Source organism: Micropterus salmoides, unplaced genomic scaffold (assembly GCF_014851395.1).
Source record: "Micropterus salmoides isolate LMB-PRFRI ecotype aquatic unplaced genomic scaffold, ASM1485139v1 Ms_hic_scaffold_21, whole genome shotgun sequence".
NCBI lineage: Eukaryota > Metazoa > Chordata > Actinopteri > Centrarchiformes > Centrarchidae > Micropterus > Micropterus salmoides.
The window spans coordinates 5,382,262-5,409,741 of record NW_024041262.1 but is presented as its reverse complement, the minus strand read 5'-3'; the positions used below and the strand labels follow the sequence as shown (position 1 = coordinate 5,409,741).

The following is a 27,480-nucleotide window of genomic DNA, read 5'->3' as shown; positions in this document are numbered from 1 at the left end:
GACTTACCGGTTTTCTTGCTGAAAAGTGCAAATGGTTTAATTGACAGATGATCGTTTTAGATTTGGCTCAACAAATCTGGCAGCCTCTGCCATAGTAAGGCCTCGGTTCACCACATGATGAAGCCCATACTTCATTAGAGACAACAGGTCTGACGACCAACCATTCAACAGGCCCTTTCCCCACCTCTCTGACCTCTCAGTTGTTGCTCATGCACACCTCTCTGATGGATCCCTTGTCCTTTAGCTCTTCCTCTTCCTTGCTGTCTATTCTGCTCCATATTGAAAGAAATTGCCAATTTACCAATTGTGGTTACGAGATGAAACCAGTCAGCAATAATGAGTATTCATGTGTTAGGTAAGGTTACATGTAATTTAGATGTTCACACAAACACAGATTTTATACAGGTGACAAACCCATTTAAAATCTATAGGTTAACCAAACGGTTCAGTGGTTAACCATTAAGATCAGTTGGACTAAGTGTTGGTCAAATGTATTTATTCTAATCAGAAGAGAAGCATATGAAAGGTATTGTGATCATTGCATTGTGAAAGACAATTACTTCAAATGAAAGGTATTTCTTTGATGACACACTAATTAGTTGTGGTGAAAAAGTTACTGTGTAATTTCGTGAGTTGGACTTAGTCAATTGAATTTGTGATTCCATGTTTGAACATACAGCCTTCTTGATTGATCTGCTTTGAGTTTTGCACTAAGAGTTGTGAAATATTACCCCAATAATAAAAGTAGTAAGTAATAAAAAGCAATCAAAAAAAAACTGTAATACAATCTATGGTCTCAACCAACTCCTGAGGGAGGGAAGGCTCTTTAACGTTAGCTGCTCAATGCTCCACTATGTTCATCAGCTAGACACTTGTGCACACGTGCTGGGACAGTAGAGGACAGTGACTTCATTATACTGTAGCACTTTTTACTGCTTCTGTAAACAGGGCTGATGAGAGCGGTGAGGCTGAACCACAACAGTTCAGTTGTGGGCTATAACACCAAAACAATGAGCTGAAAGATGCTAAATAGCTCTGTAGAGCTGAGAGGGACTGCAGAGTCGGGTGATAATAGGGCTGCGGTTGAAAATTGTTTTTGCTTAGGAAGGTTCCTAACTGTGAAGTGACCCGGAAGTACTGAAGAGGCGGCCATAACAAGAGCTGGTTGAATTCTCTAAAAGTTAAGGAAAGGTGCTTCAGTGCTTCCTTTCTTATCTCCTTTAGCATAGTGTACACTGGCACAGGTCAAAGATCAGCCTTTTGTGGTCCATCTTTAGAACATTGTACTTTCACCACGGCCGGTCACGACAGCAACATCAGCCGTCACATAATTACGGAGCCTAGATAAGTGCAGTTGGATTCTCTTAGTCCTGTGGTTGTCTTTTCTAAGGGAACACATTTTCACCTCCCACAGTAGAAAAAGCACAGGTGTAAATAACAAATTGAATGTAGCTTTATTCCATTTTGCTGTTTCAGTTTCAGGGTCCTGTCATAGTGGCGTAGGACACCTGAATATAACGGAGGGTCATCATTAATCTTATTAGCATTACCTGAGCTTTTCCTGCAATACCATTCAAAATGTCTGCTGGGGAAAAAGGCCTTTTCTCTTTGGGTTTGTCGCAAGCACTCACAAGCACTTAGTCATTTGATTGTTAATCAATCAGACTGCTAATTAAAAAATATGAGCTAGTGCCGCATTAAACAGTTACAATCAAATTATCACAATTCAATATTTCACAAGCTGAGCTGGAGTTTTAATAAGCTTCTGTATGATTTTACAATTAATTGGTTCATGTATTTACATGCATTACTAGTCATGTATTTTATTTTTTCATATTGTCTTATTTAATATTGGTCATTTGGGAGTTCTATTTTATGACAATATAAAATCTACATATTTTCATCAGGTGACCATGTCAACCCATCTAAAACACAAATCTCGTACAGAAAACCACAATGTTGAACAAAATATTTATTTTTGACAATTACACGACCTCTGATGGTCCGAGAGGTGACCAAGACGGCACAAAAAGTTGCCATAAAATAAAGACCATGAAGAAAGTGACACGAGTTGGCAGTCCTAGTCCCATGTTAAACCTAAAAACACCACAGCACAGACAGACACATGGAGGAGGCGTTGGAATGTGATGAGTAGTGTGTAGAAGGACAGGCTTTGCATCTGTAGAGATAACCACGTCCTGCTACATGTATCATTACTCCAGTTAATGTGGGGTGGGGTTAAGACAATGTGCCCGGAAAACAAAAATAAAGTTCAAATCTGAATATCTGAGATTCAGCCCTGAGATTAACACACGGACAATTTTTTTTTTTTTTAAATCCAAACTTTGTAAGAATAAAACATATTCTAAAAGCTGTATTTGGTACAATGCAAACATCCGCCTGTAATTGAAAAAAAACAAAACATTGCAATGAACATTTCAGTCTTGCTGACACAACTGCTCGTTAAAAATCATTTCACTGCAACAAAACATAAAAACACATAACAAAGGATGGCACAAACGAAACAGACGTGTTGTTCCAGGATAAGGGGATTTGGGTGTGTGTGTGTGTGTGTGTGTGTGTGTGTGTGTGTGTGTGTGTGTGTGTGTGTGTGTGTGTGTGTGTGTGTGTGTGTGTGTGTATCCTGCTGCTGCTGCTGCTGCTGGTGAGAGACTAAGCAGCAAAGTCCTTCGGCTGCCTCTGTGTGGATATCAGTTACCATGGAGCCATGGCTTAATGAACCTCTCACACTCTGACTGCACAACGCTGCCCCTAATGGCGCTATGTGAAAGTACATAGACGTTATAGCAACACTGATCACATAAAGACTTCTCTCTAAAACAAACAGGCAGGCTGACAGGCCAAAGCCCTGACCTCATCACCTGATTCAACAAGTACTAATACACCAGGAACTAATCTCAATACACGGTTCACACAAGTCCCAGACAGTCAGTATTTACCTGCGTGGTTGGAGGCTTCCTCAGGAAATGGCCTACCATGCCCCTGGTATTGATAACAACAGAGTTTGCAGCAGAAAAGTGCATGCAAGCTGCCTTCAGTCATCAGGATGTCCAAAGGAAGGTGATGTACATCCACTGATTTGTCGTTGCAACACAAGCGATTGAGAACTAGAAAAAATGTTTACCTCTTGTATGTCAGATAAGGCCTTTTCAGAGAGGTTCTGGTGTGAATTCACCATTCGCAGTACACTACCAGAATCTTAACACTAGCACTGTCAGTCCTACTGAAATGAATATTGATGTAAACTAAATATTCTCAATGTCAGCATAAAAATCTGCAGACACACATCCTTCTTAAACTTTAGTGACACTGGTGAAGCAGAATAGTCCTTTATGTCCCAAGGAGGATTTGTTGAGGTCCACTTAAAACGACGTGAATAATGTGCTGCAAAATTCAGAAAATGAAACTGAAAGAATTGATTGCAGCACCAACTGGAGAAATCCAAGTAAACAGCAGGTGCCTTGCATTGAAAGGAATCCCTTTACTTCTAAGGAAAAACTAAGCCTGCTTAATTAATTATCCCTAAACAGGGCTCTCAAATTGATTTCAAATTCCATTACTATACCAACTGATTTAAGGGCCGTGCAGACAAACAACCCGTGTACTTTTCAACTCTGCAGAGCCAAAGTGCTTTAAGCCAAATAAAATCACATGGACTCATCCTGGTGGTTAGATGGGTCTCTTGTTAAAGTTCACAGAATGACCTGTGAATCTCGAAGCGCTACGTGAGTGAGCCTGAACCAAACAATACGACGGCGAGGGAAGAAGGTTATGCTCAAGACCAGACATGTTCAGTGCCACTCCAAAGTGCTTCCTGCAAAAACCCCATCACATGGGGAGGATACATTCAAACACACGGTCCCCTCCATAACAACCACCAGGCTCAACATTCAGTGCAAGTGTCGTTTGGCTGTAGCTGAGACATGCGTTTGTGCACCCCTCTTTGTAAAACAAACTGTAATGCCATGTGTCATGATAATCCAAATAAAAAATTAAAAAAAAGGTGTCGTGTTTAATATGGAACCCTGTTGTGTTGACAGCGTCCATTCGGGTACTTTCCTCTGAGAGTGTATTATCTCGACCGCCCAGCCCTTGCTCTGTCCCATCTTTTTAATAAAACCAGTATCTCCATGACTGGCTTGATAATCCAACACTGAACTGCTTTAGCAATAACTTAAAAACACACAATCTAACCTCTTTGACAACTGCTAAAGATGCCAATTAGAAAATTCCAGTAATAAATAAACCAAATATAATCAAATACTTACAAAATCTTTAAAATTAAATATCTTTGATTGTTATTTGTATTTAATCCAGGAGAAAATAAAAATCCATATAAATAACTACAAAGTCAACACAAATGACAAATTCAGCAAGTTACTTTCTGTGAAGTTGAGAGTAGGTGTCCTCAGTCTGCAGGTCTCTGAGGAGTACCGTCAGACTGGACTGAGGGAGGTCTGGGCTCCTCCAGTCACAGTGTCTGGGGTTAACAGTGCAGTTGAAGAGCAGAGGTTGAAGTTAAGGTTTACGGGTGCTAGCTGTCAGTCAGAAGAACCCCGGTCCACGGGCGCCATGGTTACCTGCAGACTGGGAAGAAGAGCCCCTGCGGGATGTTGCAGGTGAGCGTCTGGATGAATAAATGAAAAAACAAAAACACGTTTCAAAGTGATGAAATCCATCTGAGCACATTTTCTTCTTGTTCTGGAGGAAAAGCCCCACCTCACAGGCAATACTTGCTGATTTGTAAAGCAAATCTGTGCCACATATAGAGTGAGAACACACCTCACATTTTTGTAAATATCTGATTTTATATATATATATATATATATATATATTCACGTGACAACATCTAACATCCACCATAATGTTGTCATGGAGGAGTGGAAGACGACTCCAGTGGCAACCTGTGAAGCTCTGGTGAACTCCATGCCCAAGAGGGTTAAGGCAGTGCTGGAAAATAATGCTGGCCACACAAAATATTGACACTTTGGTCCCCTTTTTGGACATTTTCACTTAGGGGTGTACTCACTTTTGTTGCCAGCAGTTTAGACATTTATGGCTGTTTTGAGGGGACAGCAAATTTACACTGTTATACAAGCTGTCCACTCTACTTTACATTGTAGCAAAGTGTCATTTCTTCAGTGTTGTCACGTGAAAAGATATAATCAAATATATTATTTAAGTGTGGGGGGTGTACTCACTTTTGTGAGATACTGTACAGTACGTTGTTTCTGTAAGGTCACGGTCACTACCAGCAAATCAGAGACTCGGCAAGTAAAGCTAACGTGTTCACATCAGTGCTGACAAAAACGATTCACTTAGAGCTCCGTTTAAAACACTAGCCACCTGTCGCACCAGCAATGTTCATGTTCAACGTAGCTTAAATCGAAATTAGTCCCAATATGGGCTGAGCGTAATGCAACTCATTTGCATCTTTCATTAGACCTCCACGCCCCCAGTTTAGAAGGCAAGCAATGTGCCGTCTCCAACTTGGCTTGGGTTTCGACAACAGTCTGACACTTGCTTTGGAGACTGATGAGTCATTTTCTCAAACTTGACACAACTTCCTCCAGAGCCGCAGGGACTTGAATCAGAGCAGGTATTTACTAACCTCATGAGGTTTCTGCTAACTTTGTCACCTGTCATCCCATCGCTTCCCTGGAGGGGCTTTGAACGTCTTGTTCTGGGGGGGGAGGAATCACAGAAGTTAATATTTAGTTAATAATAAAGCCTTCTAGAACAGCAGAAACACCTAATTCTCTAGATTGTCTGAAACTTCACGAACATTTTCAATAGTCTGGGACATTTGAAAGTGCAGTTCTTTCTGCTCACCTTGTGCTTTTTACACTTCATGGAGAAATTTGCTTCAATGAGTACACACTCTGCAAGAACAAGAAGAGAACAGGAGCTGAAGACGCAACACTGATTCTTCCTAAACTTTCAGCCGCCTACACGGGCAAGTTCGGACTCAGCGAAGTGACAACAGCTGACTGCGCTTCACAAAAGAGCTATTTCCACACCAGCACACACACAAAGCACCAGCAGCAGGTGGATTCAACAATAGTTTGATAGGTACAATGTTGATCATCAGAATCTAAACCTGGACAAACAAAACCAAGACACTGCTAAAAATCCATTGGGTTAACTGACCCTTTAAGATTAAAGACAAAACCAGTTGAAAATCCCAATGCACACTGTACCTGTTAACACACATACAAGGGTAAGGAGCTGTACTTTGTTTACTTGTGATGTGTGGAGATGAGGGGGGAGGGCAGAGTGCAGCTCTTACCTGACTCCAGAGCACACCTGTAGTGGTACTTGTTGGGACAGCACTTGAAGAAGCAGCCCAGTGTAGCACCTGGCTCACGGCACGCTGAACATGTCTAAAAACACAGCAGAAAAAAGGGTCAAGTCAAGACGATGAAGATGTCTGCTTCGATACAAGATGCACCGTCTGCAATATATTGTACGTTAAACCTTAAAAACACAAAAAGAAGGGGAGCAATAAGGGTTATTAGTGTTCATTGTTTACATACTGCAGGTAGCATTTACAAATTAGGAGAAAATGTTCTGATTTATGATCAGAACTCGAGTTCTCACTAGAAAAGCAGCACAAAAGGGAAGCTCCTTTGAAATCTTGAAGGCTGTATTTATTAGTGATCATGCAGTTTTATGGCCTTGGAGTGAGCTAATTTAATTCAGTGTTTTAAGAAATTGTGGACACCTTATTAACACTATCTGTTCTTCACAGTTGCATAGAAATGTCCTGCGTTTGTCCCGAGCACGGTCCATGTTAGCAACATCAGCTGAGCACGGCTCAAAGTTTTCTCTTAACAATTTAACAGTTCTATTTAACAGACAGTGTGACAGCCAGCCAGTATAACTCACACATTATAAATCATGCCTTTCGTAAGAAACACACATCTTCCCTTCAGATGCTGCAGAAAATATTTTGGATTGTCAACAGTGAGGAGTCTATGATGTCAAACACGAGAAGCCTTTAAGCCTTCACAGTACGTGTCGGCAAACTAAGAGTACTTCTGGCATACTCTGTGGTGACTAAAGGAAAACATGACTAAGTCTACTGCAGCTTGAAGTACCCATAATTAATCACACATGTTATCCCGCTGGGATCATGAATATGGCAAATGTCCTGGAATTTTGCCCGATATGCTTGCGCATAAGACATTTTGTGTGGAAAGCGGTCATTTGAGTCTGAGCGTGTTGCAAAATTTAAAGGATCTGTCGTGATTTGCACTGTATGCTTGTGTACACTTGTGGGGTGAGTGTGAAGCAAGTAGTAATTAAATGATTAGCTGATTGGCAGAAAGCTAATCAGGAACTATTTGAATTATCAAGTAATCATTTAAGTAATTTTTTGCCCAATAACTGACTGATTCCAGCCTCTCAAACCTGTGAAAATCTACCGGCTTTCAACAGCGTCTTGCTGTCTTCCTCTGGCGATTCGCAGCAGGCAGCATGTGAGCTAAGAATGGAAGTTTTATCATGTGATAACAAGTCCTTGTATAAACACATTACAACACCTTATGCCCCCAAAATCTATTAGTATCCTACAGGCCTAGAAAACAAGTCAGTAAACAGGTAGGCTGTTAATGCATTATCTTCCTTAATGTTTTGTTCATTTGCAGCTCCATCATATTAAGCACATCTGCATGTGGAAGTGTGTAAACAATATATTCGCATTAGAGGCTTAAAGAGCAGCTTTACCGTCTCCTGGGCCACCTTGACAGCCTCCTCCAGTCCGTACACTTTGCCCTTCACAAGGAACACGCCTGCGGACCAGATGCCGCAGTCTTCGTGGAGCCAGTATTCGCAGGGCTCCAGAGGTACCACAGGGGGGCTGTACCAGTCCTCCACGTCGGCAGAGCCCGCGTCTGAACGAGCACGCTTAGCTGCAGGGCTGCCTGTACAGTCAGCGGCCCACCGGTGGCTCCCCGTGAGGCCCTTCTCATTTAGCCGAGCTCCTGGCCTGGGGTGGCGTGGTGCAGGTGGAATGGCGCCCTTCCTCCCCCTGCCCCTGATACTGCAGGACGAAGAGTCCGAATCGCTGAAGTCTTCCTCTTTGAGGCCCGACATACTCGCTGGTGTTTTGGTGCTTAGCTGGTACCCTTCGGGGTAATAAGGGCCGTGGAGGTCCCCCAAGTCCATGGCGTTGGCAGACAGCCCGCACAAGCAGCAGACCAGATAGCGCTGGTGCTGGCTGTGCATGGATGCTCGGCCCAGCTGCAGACAGGAAGTGCTGGGTACAACTGCGGAAACAAATCCACCAGGGTGAGCCTGCTGCTGCTGGCCCTTCTTGTGTTGTGTCCTTACCTCCTCGGGGTAGTTGATTACAGTACACAGTGATGGCGATGACTGCTGGCACTCCACACGGACGAATGGAGAGAAACGGTCTAACCTCGGGTCCCTTCTCTCCTCCTTGTAACTGACGTACCTCAACTTGATCTCTGGCTCCCTGGGGGAGAACATGGAGGACGACTTGATCTGTTGAAGTTTCTTTCGCCTCCTCTTGGGAGTGCGAACCCCCTTCGTCTTGGCAGTAGGAGATGTTTTGCTACCAGTTGCCTTGCCTTTGGCTTTGCCCGGGCTTTTCTTTGGAGATTTTGGTGGCAGTGATGGGGGGGGGGACCTCTTCGCATGAAGATCCAGTGAGGGGTCAGGGTGAGATAGATGCTCCGGCTCCTTCTTTGAGTTTTTGTGCACAGCAGACTGAGGGCTTTTTGGAGGTGTGCTGCTGTGTGACATTTTAGAATGATTGATTTCAGAATCAGAGGTAGAGTCTTTGCAACTGTCAGTGTTAATGTTATTAGTTTGACCCCTTTTCATTGGAATTACTGCTTTTTGTTTGATTGTTTTAACTGAGAAAGACGCCTTCGCTCTGCTTTTCCGTTTTCCTACGGACAGGGTGTCCTTCCTCTTAGGACTGGCTAACTTAGAATCACTAGCTGCCGATTTGGGAGCATTTGCTTTCTTACTGGTGCGTATGCATCCTGACACTTTGTACCTGCTTGAATTTATGTTCATAACTATAGCCTCTAACCGTGTCCCTCTGCCGGAACGCACTGGCAGTTTCTTTTCTGTTAAAGTTCTCTGTAATGCCTTTGCATTGCCGTTCATGTGAGGAATGACGGTCCTTGGTTTGTTTTCCGAAACATCTGACACACAAACGTCACCTGTCAAGTCAATCAAAGGCTGCAACACTGCCTTCCCTGTGTGGACAGGCTGCTTATTTTCTTCGCTTGAATCTAACCTTGTGGCGCTATCTCTAATGCCAGAGCCTGGCTGAAGGGCCCCTTCTGTACTCAGGGCCTCCCACACAACCTCCTCAGTTGTCTCTAGATAAGAGTTGTTGCCGCTGGGCGAGCTGGAGGCCTGAGGCAGGATGAACACGTCCTCCACATCGTCCTGTGAGGTAGCTGATGGGGAGACTGGGTCCTCCAGAGGACTGATGTACTCCCTGCTCCGTGAACACTGGTCTATAGCAGCCACGCTATCCGGGTCGAGCACTGGGTCCTGTTTCTTAGACATGACAAAGAGCACCTCAGAGCCCCCCCTCTCCTCATCCTCCCCGCTCGACCAGCCATGACCCTGACCATTCTCCAAACCGTTTCTGTTTTCCCGAGAGCGGATGTGTCCCTCTTCACCTTGTACATGCTTAGCCACATTGCCATCGCTGGAAATGACTCCACCATTTAACTCACGAGGCGCCGGTGTTAGACGCAGTCCCCTATTGTTCTCTGGTCCCACCTGAGACTGGAAAAGTTCTGTCTCCGTGGCGAGGTGCACGGGCCCCTCCACCTGCTCCAAGCAATGCTGGTTGAACGCACAGCCAGTTTCCCCAAGCCCTTTATCTGAGTCACAAGGAGGGTGGAGAGACAATTTGCTAATAGGCGGCACACCGTACAGAGGTGAATGCCGAGTCAGGGAGTCGTGAGTGGTGAAGACGTGAGACCTGCTCACGTAGGAGAGGGTGACTGTAGTGTGGGAGAAGGCATTGTCTGGTTGAATTTGATCCCCTGATTGGAGTGTGATGTCCGAGGAGCCGGTCTCTGATAAGGGTAATCCTGGGTTGCTTGTCCCAGAGTTTGGGTACCAGACGGGGCTCTTGACCATCCGTAGAGCATCGCGGGACGTGGTGTTGACGACACATTCCTCGCCTTTCCTTGTCAGGTCAATCACTGAGGGGACGCTGGAGGTGGAGAGGTCTTGAGGCCGTAGATCATCTAAGCTCCCAGGTGGCTGCTCCATAACAACTGCAATCGATGGAGAGGAGAAAAGAAAGAGATGTAACTTATGAGTTGTGTATAGGAGGAACAACATCATTTATCATCACTCCCCCCCCCCCATTGGTCAACAATTCTTTTTAATCTAACCAGAGTAGATACACTGAGCACAATAGCTAACCCTCGAGGTCATAGTGGAACTAATTCTGACCACTAAGCTACATCACTTTGCCTCATCACGTTGTTTGTGTTGTTCAATCAGTTTTAAGTTTCATTTTATTTTTCATTCATTTTATTAAAATTTCAAGCAGAAAGTTAAACCACAAGCCCTCAAGGCTGTTCATAACGTTGACATTAGCATGGGCACTGACGTGTGCTTGAATTTAATTCACGTTGAAGAACATAGTGGGATTGACTGACAATTTACGTTTTGGCTTATTTCCAATTTATCATAATATTGTTGAATGTTTATAAAATAAAAGGTGTTAGTTTCACTGGATAATGTCTTTCCAGACAGTCGGCTGACTTTTTAGCTATCAACGTTGACAGGTCAGGTTTGCTAACGATATTTAGCCTAGCCTAGTCACCACCAACGTTGACAGTTCAGAGTTGCTACTAGCTTCTCTTAGTTTAGCCTAGCCTAGCCACAGCTAGCGTTAGCTAGCTAGGCCCGGCGTAGCTTCAGTGACGTCGCTGTAAGCCGAACCACATTAAATATCTGGCAGCTTAAACTGATTTTCCTTAAAGAGAGAAAGTCATATACCACCGAACGTGCAGTTACAACTTCTGCAGATCGATAGCGAACACGCCTCTTTTCGGCGAAGTCTAATTCCCCGAAACGTTATTAAATAAAATTTTATTTAGATAAAATGCCAACTTGTATAGATTAGCGGTTTGCGTTGTTCATTATTGCCCAATAACACCTCTTCGTAACTTTGTTGCTAGAACAACGAAAAAAACTGTTTTACAACGTTAAATCGTGTTCGTTGGTGTATTACACGAATTCCGAATTAAAGAGTGGATATTGGTGGTTCACAGAAGTATGCTTTGCTTTCTACTAGATAATAAAAATCAACAATAAACGAGACATTATTAAATTGCGCAATACTTTTCATGGAGTTTGGCGACACGTTCTCTCCATTAAGAGCACGGCAGGCACCGGGGCAAGGCCCGGCTGTATGAAACAAAGACAGAGCGGAGGTAACGTTAATGCGCTGCGCCGCTGCCCAAAACTTACCCGGACGGGAAAGATTGTTGCCTTTTTAAATGTCCAGTTAAGAATTCGTCCCACCCTGCATCTCTTTCAACAGCCCACCTACTCTAACGAATTATAATAACACTACGGTGAGACAAAGCCCCAAATTAAATAAAGATCCTCACACTTTCCAGGAACACACTACTCTGATGGCAGCAGCAATGTCAAGTTTAGAGTATAATCTCAAACTTCCGGATGCACCCTTCACAATAAAACAATAAGTGGTGCCTTTCAGTGTTTTTGTTTCTTTTAATTGACATAATAATACGAATAAAAAGTACAATTAAACCATTCATTAAAGGTGTGGAAATTACTAAACACATAACTCCTCTAAAGGTTAGCAGGAAAGCAGCATTTTTCAGTTCAGTCAGAATAATAATTGGCCCTTGATCCAACTGTTGCATGTGGGCTGTCAAAGATTTAGAAACCTTAAACCAGGCCAGCCAACCCGGCATGAGGTACTATCTTTATTCTTTGTTCTTGGAGTGACATGATTACTGGGCATTACTTTCAGCTGCGGGCTGTCTAATTCTGGGTGGCTTGACAAGTGAAACCCTCAGCCATCCCTCACCAATGAAAGAGTTGTCACTCAGCTGTGGAACAGAGGCATTATGGGAGCAAAGTGGTAAGACCTGTTCCACTCCAACTTATTGAGCCTCAAAGAGTATTTGGTGTCATTGTCTTTTAGAGTTTATTTAATAACTTGAATGAAGGTACTTTTTGAATTATAAAGGTGCCACATGAGATTAAAGGGCTATTTCAGCAACTTAGTATTCCCCTTCCATTAAGTTGGGGCACTTGTGAGAGACATATTAGAGGGGGAAAAAACTTCCAACATCGAAGCAGCAGAGGCTGAGAAATCTTGATTTTTAGTGCCTAGTATGGGCCAGGCTCCAAAAACAGTGGTTCCTATACATCCCATGATGGCACTTTGCCATGACAAGTAGCTTAAAGTGATCTTGATATGTAGAAATTGGTGGGGAGTTCCGTTAAAAACTAAAATTAAGTAAACACAAAAGTAACTTTATACAAACTACTTATAAATTTAACAGTAAACCGAGCATAAGCAGTACCGAGCAGTAAATTGAAATGCCCCATTGAGTACCATAAAAACCCCCTTTTAACTTTTTCCCAGTGAAAAACCAAAACTATTAACTGTAATTGCACATTTTGAGAGACACTAACAGTTATGGATGACTATCTTATTTGACATGCAAGGATCACTTGATGATGCTTATTTGTTGTGCCTCATTAGTATTAGAGACAAATCAGAATGGTATGTACTTGCATAGTGCCTTTCTATCATTTATCTTAAAACCACTCTGCTTTTACGCAACATCACATTCACCCATACATACACATTTTCGGCAGAGGGTAAGGTGCCAACAGCTCATCAAAAACAGGGGTTTCAGTATCTTGCTCAAGGACACTTAAACTGGCACAAATGCGCATACTATTTAGCATAAAACTGCAGTGTGCAGAATGTCTTTCTCCAGTGACAGTAAGATTAAAAAATAAAAACACTCACATGAAATGCAATCAACTAAACACACTGACTGTAATTGATTATTAGCATGGCCCTGTAGATGCACATTTGTTGCGGTGAAGTCACAACACGTGATGCATTTTATGCGACAGTTCACTTCAGAGAGGCAACAGTTGGTGTAGCATTTAAACAATGAGCTCCATGCCGTCTTAGGGTCGATATTTGTGCTCTATAGCAAATCAATTACAAACTGAACTGCCATCACTTTCTTGTGTTATTTATATTTGTTTACTGTGTTTTTAAAAGCACACAAACATTTCAAAGCAGTCACACAACAAAAAGGGTGCAAAAATATTTATTGCTAATAAACCTGTAGTCAGTTGGTGTATATTTGCTTTTATATTTACAATAATAGAGTACAGAGGAATGGGAATGTGAAAGAAAAATCCCAACCATTTCAATAAATACAAAGGGACTGCCACTGAACAAGACTACAAACATAACCAACTCCAACAGCTCCTCTACAGCTGGACCGATGATTGCAGTGAGAAAAAAAAAAACTATATAAATTTTCATATATATATTTAAATTATAATCAGTGAATCCCATCCATGTGCATTCGGCTGTTGCCTTTCCACTGGCATCTCCGATTGATCCAAGGATTGCAGAGAACATCTATGATGTTAGTTTAGAAGTGAGGCGATGAAGTAACATGGTAGGGGTTTGTTTTCTAATGCGGACAAGCACTTTTGTTTCATAGCTTGTTTACTGAGTAACATTTCCATTTGTGCTGGAATGATAACAGAGTGGTGGAGCGTCAACGTGCAGACCTGAATGCCAGACTCATTCCTATGTTGTTGTTTTTTTTTTTTTAAATGCAAGTATTACTCACTCATCAATATGTAGTTGTATTTAGCCATAAAACATCACATTTATGCTTTTGGCTAGCAACAGTCTAGGGAGTTAAAACAGTAGCTTACACAGTCATAGTTTTAGTGTATGCATGACATATGCTTAATTAAAAACAGTATTTACAATAAGACATGGCAGCAAAAAATAAACGATACAAAAAATAGTCACAGTTAACTGAAGTGCATGGAATGCAAAATCTAGACATGAAATTCAAACTTCATACCATGTTTTTTTAATATGATCTGTGTTTTGTGACCAGTGTGTAGTGTTACTAAATAAGTAATTACAGAGCTAAAATATAGTGGGCTTCTAAACATGCAGCAAGGTAGATGACATGACACTGTCAGAACTCCTTAGTGTCTTTATTTTCAAACAGGTGGAGTCTCTGCTCAGCTGTCAGCCCTTCCTTTAGACTCTGGAGGGATGAAGAGAGAAAAAGGACATGTTAATAATGACTACGATAAACAGAACCTTATCTGGACAGGTGTGCTGTTCCTGAGCAGGCAGTGTTTCCAGTCAGTGTAAATTTCTTGTCACCCAGTGATGAAATATTTAAAAAGGGAATCATGAGAGCCCACACACCACATTACAGTTCATGCAGACCCTTCTACGCTCTGTGTGATATAGAGCCCCGAAACTGAGAAAAGGCAGTAAAAGGTTATTAGGAGTCAAAAATACAACTGAATACACCAATAAATAATACAGTTAGTTCAATCATTAAAGTTGTGCGTAAAAAGAAATATACATTTATGTATGGTTTTCCTTTAATATCCAATCATTTTACAGTTTATTTTACTTTCCCATTTATCTTTAACTAGCTCATTTTAGTTATCTAACCATCTCTATTTCCCTAAAGCAAATTTTCACATTTTCCTCACCACAGTTTTCCTTTTGCATATATAACAGTCAAGTGTGTCCAGGATAGTAAAGGTCAAGGATAGGAGTAAACACTAGTAACTAACACAGAGCACTGCTCTTTCAGCTAGCGATTGAGCTGCAGTTAACTTTCAACCTAACTCTACCATTACAGGTACTGTTAATTTTCCATATATAATGGACTGATCATATTTTGTAAATTATATTGATATATCATGTATAAACTCTTGTAACCGTAGCCAAATCACTTTGATACTTTGAAACTTTGAGCACCCCGATATGTCTTTCACTTCATGGTGTCATCGTTGACATTTTGGAGCTGTGATTTAATGTTTCCTTTGTCAAACCCAACTAAAGACAGAGAGTTAGTGTTAGCTCGCTGGCTAAAAAGTCCTAGCTACTGTTACAAGCGTTTATACAGTGATGCTACAGCAGTGCAGAGTATATGAATGATCAACATCACCTGCACGGTAGTTTTTTGCCAACTAAAAAAGGCTGGGGCTCTATGTGCTAGCTACAAGTTAGCCACATCGCAACAGTCTGTATTCCCAAACACCCACTGTGGACCAATCCCTGTGCTGGACATTAACAAATAAGCATAATGAAAACTGAAATGAAATGAAAAATGGTAGATGTTGCGTGGGGAAAATAAATAATAGATTAATGATTAAATATGTGTTAAGACAAAAAAAGCTAGCTTGAGATTAAAATAGTTTTAAAATTGTCAATCAATTGAATGGAGGTTAAGGGAATATCTAAAGCTTTATATTTATTTTTACACTAACAGCACTATTGATAGGTGTAGTCAGTTATATATCACTCTCGACTGATGTCTGTAAACAACTCATTCACAAAATCTGACCATTAATGTGAAAGACACACAGATCAGTTATTTAAAAAACCCCAGTGACATCTCAGACAGTGACGTCATTTGTTCTTCACCATCATGCGTCTGTAGAGTGGGATATTTATGGATATTAATGTGAAGTAGTGACTCAGATCTATTGAGTGCTTTAGAGGTGGAGGACAAGAGGATGTGCTTAAACCACCCGTGGGTGCGTCTGGTTTACCTAAAAGGAGAATGGGAAGGAGGCCTACACGTCCTCAGCAGCCCTAACTGTCCCAGGGCATGTCACGACTCACAGACTGAGGACAGAAGGGGGAAAACACACCAGCAAGTGCGCGTTAGACTACTCTGGTGTTTAATTTGCATCACAATCCCAAGACCACTGTTTTGATGGGAGTCACAAAATGGATAAAGAAATTGCAGCCCAGCTGGAACACTGCCAGTAATAAACAGCAGGCATGCAATGTTACATGAAACTTGGCAGGTGTCCAGTAGATGGCAGTAAGTCACTTGAAACTAATTCTCATTGAAACTGACTCCTTATCTCTTGTAGACAGTTTTGTTTCAATTCTGAAGGATATGGAGCAGGTGGATACTGGTCAGTGTCTTTGTTTGTAAAATTGTATTTTGCCTTTTTCAGCGAACTAAGACGCATGTGTGTATTTATGTATGTGAAACTGCTGTCCTGTTTAAAACTTATGTATGTTCTTTTATGTTGCTTCTTGGCCAGGTCTCTCTTGCAAAAGAGATTTTAATGTCAATAAGACTCACCTGGTTAAATAAGGGTTAAATAAAATTTAAAAAAATTGCTGATTAGGCAATATGACACAACGGGGGATACAGTTCCATGAAAAATCCTGAAAAAACACACCAGGGATGAAGGACTGGCCAATTAACAGGAGACCCACCTTTGACCTCATGGTGCGCTCTGAGCGTTTGGCTGCAGCAGCCGCCATCTTGAGGATGTCAGGGTTGCTTTTGGACTTCATGATATCTATGAGGGAAAAGGTTAAAGATATTAAATAAAGGAGGAAAAACAGTCCTCGGTTGTACTGAATGCTAATTTAGCTGACATGCAACGGCCGACATGCAAGAACCACACAAACTAACAGATTCATTATCATGAGTGATTTTAGAGAGCTTGTGAAATTCACGCATCTTCTTTTGCACACAAACTAAATTGCGGTCCACAACTGTGCAGATAGTCTGCCGTTACCACGGGGGGGTGCACTTGTTTGACTTGAATGATATATTGCCATGGGAGCTTCCTTGGTGCTTAGAGATGACCATGAACGGCAACGCCTGCACATTGAAACCAGCTAAGGACCTTTGTTGTTGTCGTTTCCTCCCTCATTTCCTGTCATCTCTCCACTATCGCTATCTAATAAAGGCTTAAAATCCCCCCAAAATAAATTCAACCAACAAAACAAAACAAAAAAAAGAATAATAATGCTTATTAACACATCTCTCCAATGCACACCTCCTCATGAAAATAATCTGATATACTACATGTTTGTGCAGTTTAGAAAGTTTTAGGATAAGAACACAAACTTGTTCTTGCATGAGGTCCACTGTGTTTCTATTTGATCATACCATAACCTCCCCGCTCCACCTCCTCCAGCGACGGCTCCCCGAGTGCCTCGTGAGCCAGCTGCAGCTGGTCTCTGAGCCGGCCCAGATCCCGCTCTGCTTTGGCCTTAACGATGCTCAGCTCTGTGTAAATGTCCTTGTACTTATCTGTTGCATATTTCTTGTCCTGGAAATACAGTGTTTGTGTCAGATAAAAGTTATTCATATTGTCACTCAGCTACACATTCATGGATGGCCCCAGTTAAAAGGGCTTCCAAGTGATAACCTAAAAAAGGGGGGGGGGCACATACTCTTTGGGCAGATTGGAGTTCCTCTTTCAGGGAGTTGATTTCCTGCTTCAGGTACTGGACCTCTGACTCCTTCACCCTTAGCATCACCTGGAAAATGAAAAAAAAGAAAGAAAGTGAAGCAGCCCTTTTGTAAGAACCTGCCTTAGGAGCACCAGCTGCTATCTGAAAGCTCACTAGTCCAGACTTGATTTTCTGAACTTTTTATAAGTTATTGCTTTGATCTTTTGCTTGAACCTTACCTCTAACTCATAGAGCTCTTTCCCCTGTATTGTGGTGTTTGTGTCTCCTACTCCGTCCTCAGACGTCATAGAGCGCATCTTTGTGATCTCTGCTGCGAGACGGTTGTTCAGCTCCTACAAACAAATCAGAGTTAGCTTTATTGGCAAAGTATATGTATACATACAAGGAATTTGACTCCGGTTTTTCCATTGCTGTCAATGTACTGAATCAGACGCAGAATATGCAGAGCTGGACGTGCCACAAAGCAGAAGCTTAGAAGAGTCTAGCAGAACAGGTGTGTACCAGTGATTGTGTATTACAGTGTGTGTCTGCACCTGGTTGTGTGCATTGAGCTCCTGGTTCTCTCTCTGACACTGCCTGAGGGCCTGCCTCTCGGCCTCCAGCGCCTGGGCCAGGTGGGCGTTTTCTAGGCACTTCTGGGAATACTGCTCCGACAACACCTCGATCTCCCGCTGGAACGAACACAGCTCCTCCCTGAAACATAACACAATCCTACACTGAGAGAAAATCTAATACCACCAGCCTGGGATCAGGAGTAAACCAAAAACAAACAACCCAAACACTCTCTAGAGGGCCTTTGCGTATTTCGCGGCCAGCTTAGGTTCTCCTCCAGGCTTGGAAGGGGAGGGTGAGGCTAGGGGTGTTCAGTTGGTTGTAATCTGCAACCTCACCAGTAGATGTCACTAAATCTTACACACTGGTCCTATAATGAAATGTGCAATTTGATTTACTGTCAACACCTGCACTTCCACACGTCACCAAGTTCAGTGTTACAGCATGCTGAAGACAGGCAGGTGAGCCTGAACACAGTATCTCAACACATGTCCCAGCAAGTCTTGAGCGACAGCTGCAAAATCTGATACATCTGCACTTTATTAGTACCCAGATCAAATAAAACCTTGTTTAATCAAGCACAGTCAGAATAGTCTTAAAAAGCACAGAAAGAACTGACATTTCAGAGTGTGGGTCCATCGATAACATGAAAAGGCCACGCTGACACCAAAGTGAGGCATCATGGGAAACCAAAAATGAGCAGAATGACGTCAATTCTACAATGTAGTTTAGGATTATGTTACGTTCATGTCATATAGGAGTGGTCATGTCAACATCCAAGATGTAGTTACAAGTGGGAAACCAAGTCTGGGAAACCTTTCTGAAAGAACTGATATACCCGACATGGTGCTTAATAATACTGTCAGGCACTGAAAACAAACACGGACGTCTCACATCAGCCAAAGTCTGTCATTTACTGTGATTAAACACAATTTTAATGAATATAGAGCTATACTGTCAGAGCAAATTCAAATTTAGAGGTCCTTGGTTAACATCAGCCTGGTTCTAAAGACCATTCTGCATCTTACTCATGCTGTCTGCGGATCTCCTCTATGTCTGCATTTTCTGTGTTGTTGTTGGCCTTGCGAGCCTTGTCCAGCTCCTTCTCCAACTCTGTCCGGTGGGCGTTTTTCATTGCTTCAATTGCTAAAGAAACAGACAAAAAGGCTTTATTAGAGTGGAACATTTATACTTTGTTCTGTAACTGTATTATTATTAATGTAGGTTAAGCTAAACATATGACACAAACAACAGCTCTGTGCTTTCTCTGGTTTCTGGAGAAATCTAACATGTTTAAAGAGAGACTTTTATTTTGTCAGGTCAAAGATTCTTTGATAGAGGATGCCATTTTACCAGCGATAGTGGCTGCCGTCTCCTCTGCCAACAGTCGCTCTTTCTCCTCCTGCAGGTTCTCCAGCTCTCTCTGGTGTTTCCTCTGCAGCTCATCTATCACCTTCTGATGAGACTCCTCCATGGCAGCAAAGCCCCTCTCACAGGTGGCCTATGAGACAAGAAAAAATTATACAACTGTGAGTCCATGGGTCACCTGGACATGGGCCAAGGGGTCCCCCCTGATCATAGAAACTGAGCAGGAAAAACCCCTGGACCATAAAGTATACGCCAGTGCAGATCATCATCGGCATTTATTTCCATCAAATAACTTGCAAGCTACAGCCTGTTAACCATGAGCAAGTTGAGCCTGTGTGAGTACAAGAAGGGTTAAGAGGAATGACAGGATACGCAGTACAGTGAAGGAATGCACAGACGACGAGAGACGAGGGTGCAAGAAAGCATATGCCGTCCTTTCCTATCCATAGCAAAACATCCACTGATGCTTATAAAAGCCTGACTCCAAACTGGGCTCATGTTGTTCAATAGTGGCTCTAGTCTGCAGCTAATGTGCAAATCCTAATCTGCCTATGGGCCAAATCTTTGATGGAATGTAGGGTTAAGCTTATAGCCAAATACAATCATGAATAGCTGGGCGTCTGAGACACTGCAGGTAAATATGTGGTGGTAATATTTAGAAAGAGCCACTTCACTGCTATTTTAACTACAGTGCAAGTTTCCACAAGAGGGGATTTCAATGGCTTTTCCACCAGCCCAACTAAAAACCTCGTCCTGCTTCCGTCCTCTATTCAGTGCCACTAATCTGAGGACTCAGTCGATGGCTGGGCCGTGGCCTGCGCCCCTCTCTCTGACTCAGTTTAACTCCAGCCAAACAGAGGAAATGGAGGTCCAGTGTGTTTTTACAGGGATAAAACCCCCTTAGAGCTAAAGCTAACCCCCCTCCCCAAAGAGCAAATGTAAACTTCCTGCTCGGACACCAGCTTTATTCAGAAGCAAGTTATGTATCTTGTGTGTAAATATATCATAGATCATGACGGGGGCATGGACTCACTACTCAGACACAGCACTGAGTATTTAGTTCGCTAAGACATAAGCAGACAATCTGAGCATCCAACACACGTTCACTCTACCACAAGTACAACCCACTTTCCAAAAGAAAGTCAAAGATTGAACTGAATTCTTGGACACCTTCCAAATTAGTAATAAAACTTTTATTTAAAAAGCACAATGCTGGAGATATTCTATATTTTTCTTACTGTCAACAAATCCCATGAATCCTTCTGATAAGCAGCATGTGTGTATCCAAAGACTAAGACTACTAAAGTTCCAAAAAATCCCATCTTTGAGCCACACTGTTGCACTGGCTGACATGTTCCATCACTACCATGAGCACAAGCACACATTGGAGTTTATTTTGAGTCAAGCTAACATACACTATCCCGATGCGTAAAATACTCACAAGGCTGCTAAATGAATTTTGATCTGCGGCTGAAAATGGTCCCAAACAACGTACTATTTCCTCCTGTTTCAGTAACATTTGTTAAAAACAGTTCCTAGTGGTTTTAAAGGAATTAATCTGACTTTTTAGAAATTAAACTATATATATATATTTTTATAATCAGTTTTGCCCATTTTTGCCCCAAACCATTGGGCTTGGGGCAAATAGCCACAGACAGGGTGAGGAAGTGAGAAAGTTGCTGCTTTTGGTCTTTTCAAGAGAGTTGTTGACAGTAAGAAAATTGAGAACAACACCAGCCTTACCCTTTAATGCAAAAAATAAGCTAATAAACATTTTAAACTAAAAGTCTAAGTTGGTTCAGTGTTTTCCTTGTGGAGTCTAGCCGTGCAGATGCAGTTTTAGTTTGCAGAGGTTATGAGATGCACACTTCTGGAATGTCCACAACTATTCTGTTTAGGGGCACCTGCGCTTGTGTCTTTATTTATCTATTTTGTATCTAACTGTCATTTTTCTATCTTATTGCTGTATGTCATTAATTGTTTGGCCTGTTTTAATTTTATCTGTTTTTATTTTTTACGTCTTCTTCTGTATAACTTGTCCAGCACTTTGGTGCTTTATAAATAAACTTGACTTGAACTACCCCAATAAAATGTCATGACAATATAATATCATCTGTGGCACACAAAGCATTAAAACTGTCAACAGTAACAAGCTATTCCAGAAACAACAATGCTATGAACACTGTTTTACCATACCATAGCCAGGGCTGTGGAGTATCATAGAGAAATCAAGATGTTGTTATTGGAAAGAGACATTTCAATTGAGTTTTATTTTTTTGCTGGTTTGATTAATTTCACCTCCATTGTGTTGGGTACACCTCCACAAATAAAACCAAAACTATCTGCTTAGCAAAATACCATTTGGGTATTTATTATATATTTTAGGCAGTTGGGTGAACTGACTGCCACGACAAGAAATACAAATCCTAAACTACATAAACTACAGTTTATTCTTGACCTTGTGACTAGTAGCCAACAAAACAAAAATCAATCAAAACCTGCTTACTAGCTTTTCTCCAGAGCTTTAGACCACATATCATATCCAGCAAATGAAGTTATTGGCATATATATATATATATATATATATATATTTTTTTTTATCTCCACTTCTTAACCCTTAACCAAAGATCATGTTTGGGGTCACGTCATCACAACTGAGCCAACAACTCCATTTGCTGCTGACGACTGCGGGATGCAGATGAGAGCTCCAGTAAGTAGACCTTGAGTTAAAATGTTAGAAAGAGAAAGTAGAAACTAAAATTAAACTGTTAGTAGGAACAGCTAAAGGAAAAGAGATCAGACCCATACAAATTGAGCTCATAGCAGAATCATTTGAAATGATAATTGGCTATTTTAATTGGAAATATTCATAAGTTCAAAAGTGTTAAAAAGGGTCAACTCTTCACCTATAACAATGTAAAATGCTGCACAGCTGAGTCAGGGGGTTAGGTTAGTAAGCACATTAAACTACAGCCAGAGGAACTCATTTCAGAGGACAAGAGTTAAGGTGGTAGCATGAAACAATCAAATTTTTTTGCCAAGGCTATTCTAATTCCAATTACTCAAAGTTACTCCAACTGATGGTGATGCAACTTCAACAAAATGGGTTCCTCAGTACACAACTACTGCAGCTGATCTCATAAACCAACAGTAAGGTTAGTTTTCATGCAACACAGAAGAAAAGTGGTTTACAGAACAAAGAGCCGGGTGAATGGGGTAAGGAAGGGGAGTAGGGGTTGGGGAAGGAAGGGGGATCTGGGAATGCCACAAAGAACACAAGGCATCACAGATGGACGACGACAAGGACAAGGAGCGCTTCCACCTTCAGGTTTTCCAGGTCTTTCTCGTATTTCAGCCGCAGAGTCGTGATGTCTCCCTGCTCTTCGCGCCGTCTCATCTCTTCGGTCATGACTGAAACTTGCGTCACCAGCTCTTGAATGCGCTCCTTCAGGGTGGATGTAGGGGCCGAGGCATGATGCGACGGCCTGTCCTCGTCTGTCGAGTTCTCGTCGGGGTTTGCCGGACTCATCATGCTTCTCAGCTCTTCCATTTCCCGGTCAAACCTCTCCACGAGGTTTGCCATCTCCATCTCGTGCTGCTTCTTCAGGTTCTCCATGCATTTTGTCAGTGAGTCGATCTCTCTCACATTTTCTTCCGAACGCAGATGCAGTGTCTCGCTGGCCATAGCGATTTCCTGCCTCAACTTTTCAGCTTCCTGCTCATAGCTGTCTTTGACCTCTCTTAGTTCCTTCCTATGCATGGCTGTCATGTCATGAAGCTCATTGTATTTATCCAATGAGTCTATGGGCTCTCCTTCGATCTGGATCAAAGTTTGTGACCCTGTGGCGGTTTTCAAAGAAGATAGTTGACTCTGAAGATCTGCCAGCTTGGACTTGAGATCTCTGGTAGCTTCTCTCAATATAGGACAATTTGAACAATCTAAGCTGCCATTCTGACCTTCAGTCTGATTTTCTCTCTCGTGTTGGACTTCCAGCCTCATGATCACATACGATACGTAGGCTTCTTTAAGGGCATCAAACAGATATTCAGAGAACGGTTTCTGTTCTCGACCAAAATCAAAGCTCGCTTCAGCCAAAGACAGAAGCTTGTCATCTTTGGCCAACTTCACACTGGAAGCAATCTGCTTCAAAACATTTGACTTTGCCTTCAAGGTCTTTGTTAACTCTTTAAGAATCAGAGCGCTTGTTTCATTATCAAGCCATCTGTACATGGCTGCAAAATCTGGCTCTGCCACTACCTCACTCTCAACTTTTGCTTGTGGACAATTCCTCCTAATCAGGAGCATCAATCTTTTCTGTGCCAACATCTGTTCTGCAACACCTCTTTCACAGCTGTGTCCGTCTTCCTCTGGTTTTATTTTGGATGTACCCAACAGCTGGATCCAGAACTCTCCCTCTATCACCAAACTCATGTCTTTCTGACTCAAACAGAGTGGCTCTTCTTTCGAAGAACTGAATAAAGCGCCTTTTAAATCACTGAGCATTTTCTCTACATTAACATCTACCTTTGCTAACATCTCTAAAACCTGATTCATCGCCTCACACTTCATCTCAAGCTCTCCTACTACTTGCTTTATAAGTCCTTTATCTTCAACCTGCTTGTCTCCTGCTTCAACACACTCGCTAACTGTCTTTTCAACTCTACCTGTTGTCATTTCTAACTTCTCTCGTAGCATTCTTAGTTCGTTTTCTGCTTCTCTTAGCTTCTCTCTACTGTCTTTCTCAGATTCCTGGTTCCTGGCTTCAAGTTCCGAACAGCGCTGCTCTGCACACTGAAAGTTGGCCTCCATCTCAAATAACTTTGCTTGTGAGGCTTCAAGTAGCTCTTTGAGTTGCTCTCTCTCCAGGTGTAACTCCTCATCCTCATAATCTGCTCGAAAGCCCAGACCTTTCAGTGTGGCCTCTTTCAACTGCAGCTTCTTCTCAGTGTCTTTTAGGGTGTTACCAAGCTCCTCCAACGTAACCAGCGCTTCATGAAGTCTCAAGGATTTCTCATTCAGCTCTCTTTCGTAATACTCCCTATCTATAGCAATCGCCTGGTTTTCAGCCAGTTCAGCCTTCAGTCTTTTCAGCTCCTCCATGACCAGATGATGCTGTTTGCCGCCCTGCTGGCTGATCAGCTCGGCCTTCAGTCTATCTATTTCTCTGTCAGCTTCAGTCAGCTGGTTAACTATCTCCTGGCATCGTTGTTTCAATGCCCCATTTTCACTAGTTAAAAGTTCAACCCTCTGAGAGAGCAACCCAATCGACATATCGTTTGTCTCTGAATGGTTTTCAATTTCTGAGAGGGGGCCGTAGGGGCTTTTCAGGCTTTCAAAACTTTGCTTCTGAACCTTCCCCACCAAATCCTCCATGGTTAGAAGACGGGCTTCGTATTCACGAATGCATTTTCCTGCCATGGCTAAACTCTTTTTTAATGTTTCATTTTCTACCTCCTGCTGGTACTTCCAGGTCTCCAAGAGCTTCTGAAGTTGATGTTTCTCTGCTCTCTCTTGATTACAACTATGGGATCTCAACAACTGTTCAAGCTCCTTTAGGGTCATAGGTTTATCAGTTATCAAGTCTTCGAGTTCTTGAATTGCCTCTGTGCTGTCTTGAAGCAAGAAGCTAACAGTTTTTTTCACAGGTTCAGGGGGAGGGCTTTCCAGAATGGATGGTTTTAGGGGTTCGGAAAAGTAAGGTTCCTTGACGGGGAGGTGAGAAAGCGAGAGGCCAAGCTGTGCCTGCATGTTACGCTTTTTCAGCTCTTGCTGCTTCAGGAGCTCTTTGGTCTCCTGGTACTTCTTTGTTAAACTCTGCGCTTGAGAACTAACCAGTTCAGGCCTCTTCGTCTGGGGCATCACATCAGCCTCCAGACCCAAAGGGTGCTCCAGCTTGGAAAAGGGGACCAGACATTTGATTAACACACAGCAGGGGAGATACAAAGCTTGCTAACAATTTTCAGCGTTAACTACCAATTATTTTGCTCTAATTTCGACAAGTGACATTACAATTATCTTTCCCACATGATAATCCCAAATAATGTAAATTAACAGTGCTTCAAAACAAATTCAAATTCCCTTAGGTTTTAATGGTGTCAAAGCAAAGGAAAGGGATTAAATGGCCAGGGTTAGTTAATCACAACATATCATGCACATTAAATGGGTTAAAGTTACTTCATGTGGTAAGTAATGCAATATTAGTTTCAGCTAGATGGTTTACTCAAGGATGAAGGAATACCAGGTCCTACAAACACATTTCTGAGGTTCTCTGGTCCAAGCTCATGTCTTGCACCAAAGCAATTCTTTTCTGAGTGGAGATAGTGAACAGAATTATCCAACTAAAATCTAAAGTTCAAATTTAAACTTTCTCCATAATTCACTGCAAGTCACTTAAGTGTTCTTTTTCAAAAACAAAAAGCAACACAAAAACTGCATACACTAAAATCGAAATATCGCAGCAGTGCCAAACTTAAATTCAACCATAATCAAACTGAATAATCTAGAAAAGTAGCTTAATCATTCAGCCTTAGTCTGGGAAATCCATCCATACACCAACATATAAGTTCAGAAATTCATCCAGCATCACACATTTTTGCCATTACATAGCCATCTACAACGTTTGTTAACAGAACAACAAATGGATGGTCTGTATAGCAGTTAATAGAAGATGAGTTTGATGTCCATGCAAACATTTAGAAAACAAGCCAAGGGGTTATTATTCATACATGTTGAGCCAAACATTTCAGCAAGTAGAGCTACTGTGGCAGTGACCGGTGGAGGATAATATCACTATGTTTAGTCCAGTACTAGAAAGAATCAGGCTATAATTTAGGATTACCAAGAATGTCTGAAATTGATATTGTCAAAAATTTATTTAAAAAATGAATAAATATAAGAACCTAAATTAGAAAAACATTAAAATCTGAAAATGTCAATGGAAAATTATAAAAATATAAATGGAAATTGGCCTCTAGTACAAAATTCACTCTTCCATTTTAATTTTCATATTTTGAACAGTATGTAAATGATGGGGCATGGTTGATTAGAAGATGACAAAAGGTGCGATTCCATCCACATCCGCGCTAGAAATTAAAAAAGCCTTTATCAAAATATTGCTCAGTTGAAGTGAAAAAATTCTTGCAGTTGAGTTTATTTAATTTATTTACATATTCCTCGCTTTTTCATTTAGAGTGAAATAATCCTTAGAAAGCCACATAAGCAACCGCAACTCTTGTGTTCCTTGGTCCACAATCAACACAACACTAAAGTAACCGACAGCATGAGTTCAGATACAGTACAGACCTATAACACAGAGACAGGAGATTAACTAGTAGAAGCCAATGTAGTAATAAGATCTCAATGTTTTTTTTGTTTTTTTTTACATGCAATGAACCCATGCAAAGGCACATATCTGTAGCCATTTTGTTGCTTTGATGTCAGTTTGTTTGATGTTTTCTTACAATAAAATACAAAAAAACATGCAAAGAATGTTAAAAAAAAAAAGGAGGAGAGAATGTAGCTCAATTGACAATATATGCATGAAATCTACAACAGGTTTTCCCACCATAGCAGAATAACATACAGTGCAACAATGCAGCTGCACACTGAATACACAGAGACTCACCGGAGAGATGTAACCTGTCCGGACGTCCTGCTCTCTTGCCAGTGCCGTTCTCAGCTGGAGCTCCAGCTCCTGTTTGTGCTTGTTTGAGTCGAGGAGCTGCTGGTGACAGCTCTCCAACTGTGCCTTCAGGTCCTCTATCTGCAGCAGGGCCAGGGAGAACGTTTGGAACAGTTAAAATGTGTGTTATGAAATGGTTTCTGTTCAGCCACTGGTGTGTTTTAGGCCTAAACAATCAATAGGCTTGCTGTCACAATTTGATTTGATTGAGAGCATTTTTCAGATCATAGGAGATTTTAATCAGGCTATGACTCACATTATTAGCAGTGTCTTAACAACCTATAGCAAAGGCAAAGTTTAGGTTGACAAACTTATGTTGGGAAATGTAGTCAGCTG

General features: G+C 41.8%; 2 protein-coding genes across 4 annotated transcripts in view; both read right to left on the bottom strand.

The window, feature by feature from the left end:
- Window positions 1-1,952: 1,952 nt before the first annotated feature.
- si:dkey-94l16.4 (retinoic acid-induced protein 1) lies at window positions 1,953-11,731 on the bottom strand. 2 transcript variants are annotated; one of them, XM_038735594.1, is made up of 6 exons: window positions 11,503-11,731; window positions 7,750-10,295; window positions 6,311-6,404; window positions 5,854-5,903; window positions 5,633-5,704; window positions 1,953-4,648 (listed from the first exon to the last, which is right to left on the bottom strand). In XM_038735594.1, exons 2-5 carry the CDS (start codon window positions 10,288-10,290, stop codon window positions 5,657-5,659), a joined length of 2,733 nt encoding a protein of 910 aa, XP_038591522.1. In that variant the 5' UTR covers window positions 10,291-10,295; window positions 11,503-11,731; the 3' UTR covers window positions 1,953-4,648; window positions 5,633-5,656. The 2 variants fall into 2 exon arrangements, with proteins under 2 accessions (XP_038591522.1, XP_038591523.1); XM_038735595.1 differs by having other exon boundaries at window positions 11,646-11,730.
- Window positions 11,732-13,345: 1,614 nt separating this feature from the next.
- Window positions 13,346-27,480, bottom strand: part of LOC119915641 (myosin phosphatase Rho interacting protein) — a 29,133-nt gene continuing 14,998 nt past the window's right edge. Inside the window, exons 12-21 of one of the 2 annotated variants that reach the window (XM_038735264.1) lie at window positions 27,088-27,225; window positions 25,296-25,355; window positions 19,448-19,595; window positions 19,123-19,240; window positions 18,076-18,235; window positions 17,761-17,874; window positions 17,522-17,608; window positions 17,235-17,397; window positions 16,550-16,635; window positions 13,346-14,333 (exon numbers count right to left, since the gene is read on the bottom strand). In XM_038735264.1, the coding sequence (XP_038591192.1) occupies window positions 14,262-14,333; window positions 16,550-16,635; window positions 17,235-17,397; window positions 17,522-17,608; window positions 17,761-17,874; window positions 18,076-18,235; window positions 19,123-19,240; window positions 19,448-19,595; window positions 25,296-25,355; window positions 27,088-27,225 (1,146 nt within the window). In that variant the 3' untranslated portion in view covers window positions 13,346-14,261. The remainder of the gene's footprint in view (window positions 14,334-16,549; window positions 16,636-17,234; window positions 17,398-17,521; window positions 17,609-17,760; window positions 17,875-18,075; window positions 18,236-19,122; window positions 19,241-19,447; window positions 19,596-25,295; window positions 25,356-27,087; window positions 27,226-27,480) is intronic. The other variant, XM_038735265.1, reaches the window with a different exon arrangement.

Excerpts from the sequence above, each read along its gene's own strand:
- si:dkey-94l16.4 (XM_038735594.1), bottom strand. The coding sequence starts at position 10,290 with ATGGAGCAGCCACCTGGGAGCTTAGATGATCTACGGCCTCAAGACCTC. Across the intron at positions 5,904-6,310 it reads CAGGTGTGCTCTGGAGTCAG|AGTGTGTACTCATTGAAGCA; the intron begins GTAAGAGCTGCA and ends TTGTTCTTGCAG. Across the intron at positions 5,705-5,853 it reads TGAAGTGTAAAAAGCACAAG|AACAAGACGTTCAAAGCCCC; the intron begins GTGAGCAGAAAG and ends CTCCCCCCCCAG.